This window comes from Nicotiana tabacum, chromosome 19, assembly GCF_000715075.1.
Source record: "Nicotiana tabacum cultivar K326 chromosome 19, ASM71507v2, whole genome shotgun sequence".
Lineage (NCBI taxonomy): Eukaryota > Viridiplantae > Streptophyta > Magnoliopsida > Solanales > Solanaceae > Nicotiana > Nicotiana tabacum.
The window spans coordinates 28,978,314-28,979,779 of NC_134098.1; the positions used below are offsets into that span (position 1 = coordinate 28,978,314).

Genomic DNA, 1,466 nt, shown 5'->3' on the forward strand with positions numbered 1-1,466 from the left:
ATGGTATCGGGAGTTTGGAACTTGTTTACAGATGGATCTTCCAACGTAAAAGGGTCCGGTCTTGGGGTAGTTTTAAACACTCCTTTGGGGAAAACACTGAGGCAGGCCATTAGAATTGTACCGTTAACTAACAATAAAGTTGAGTACGAGGCTTTGGTTACAGGACTTGAACTAGCTCGGGGACTAGGTCCCGAGGTTATCGAAATAAAGGTGCGACTCCCAGCTGGTGGTGAACCAAGTATATGGAATTTTCGACGCCAATGAGGAGCGCATGAAACAATACTTGAACAAGGTTCAAGTATTACTTTCCTGGTTCAAAGAATGGTCAATCGTCCACATTCCAAGGGAGGAAAATGTGGAGGCAGATGCATTAGCCAATTTGGAGTCATCCACAGAAATGAAAGGATCTGATTTTGGTGCGGTAGTTCAATTGTTGCATTCAGTGTTGGATGCGGACGGCTACTGTGAAGTTAATTTAACCAGTTTAATCTGGGATTGGAGGAACGAGTTCATTGAATATCTAAGGCATGGAAAATTGCCTGAAGACCCGAAAGCATCCCGGGCACTGCGGATCAAGGTGACTCATTACTATCTTATTGACGGACAGTTATACAGGAGGTCATTCCAAGGATCATTGGATCAGTGTTTCGGGACATCAGAGGCTGACTATGTGGTGAGGGAAGTTCATGAAGGGGTCTGCGGGAATCATTTCGGTGCAGACTCGTTAGTTCTCAAGTTAGTCAAAGCTGGCTACTATTGGCCTCGGATGGAGCAAGACGTAAAGACATTTGTATAAAAGTGTGGTAAATGTCAATGCCACGCATAGTTAGTGCATCAACCGACAGAACTTTTGCATTCAGTAGTGTCACCGTGGCCATTCATGAAATGAGGGATGGACATAGTCGGTCCCTTACCACAAGGACCCGGTAAGGTAAAATGTTTTTTGGTTTTAACAGATTACTTTACTGAATGGGTTAAAGCAGGTGCTTATCAAAATATCGGAGAACGAGAAGTGATCGAACGAGCCATAGTTCATATGTTCGAAAGTCACAAAATTTCGTTATGTCACAAAGTTTCAAAAGGAATGAAGATCAAACGAATTACATCTTCACAATACCACCCGAGTGCTAATGGACAGGTAGAGTCAACGACAAAGTCGAGCACGGGTGAAACACCCTTTTCACTTGTATACGGTTCAGAGGCTTTGATACCAGTGGAAGTGAGGGAACCGACCTTAAGGTTTTACTGAGCAAACGAAGAAACAAACAATGAAGGGTTGTTGGTTAAACTAGATTTGCTTGAAGAGCACCGGAATCTGGCATATGTGAGGATCGTTGCACAAAAGAATAGGATCGAAATATATTACAACCGTAGAGCAAGTCTCTAATATTTCAAAGTTGGGGATTTGGTTCTGAGAAAGGTAACTCAAAATACTCGGGAAGCTAGGACAAACATGGGAACGACCT

At 43.2% G+C, this 1,466-nt stretch overlaps 1 protein-coding gene across 1 annotated transcript; it reads left to right on the plus strand.

The window, feature by feature from the left end:
* Nucleotides 1-271: 271 nt before the first annotated feature.
* LOC142173422 (uncharacterized) lies at nucleotides 272-796 on the plus strand. Its single transcript, XM_075239009.1, has one exon. The coding sequence runs from the start codon at nucleotides 272-274 to the stop codon at nucleotides 794-796; it is 525 nt and encodes a 174-aa protein (XP_075095110.1).
* Nucleotides 797-1,466: the final 670 nt, after the last annotated feature.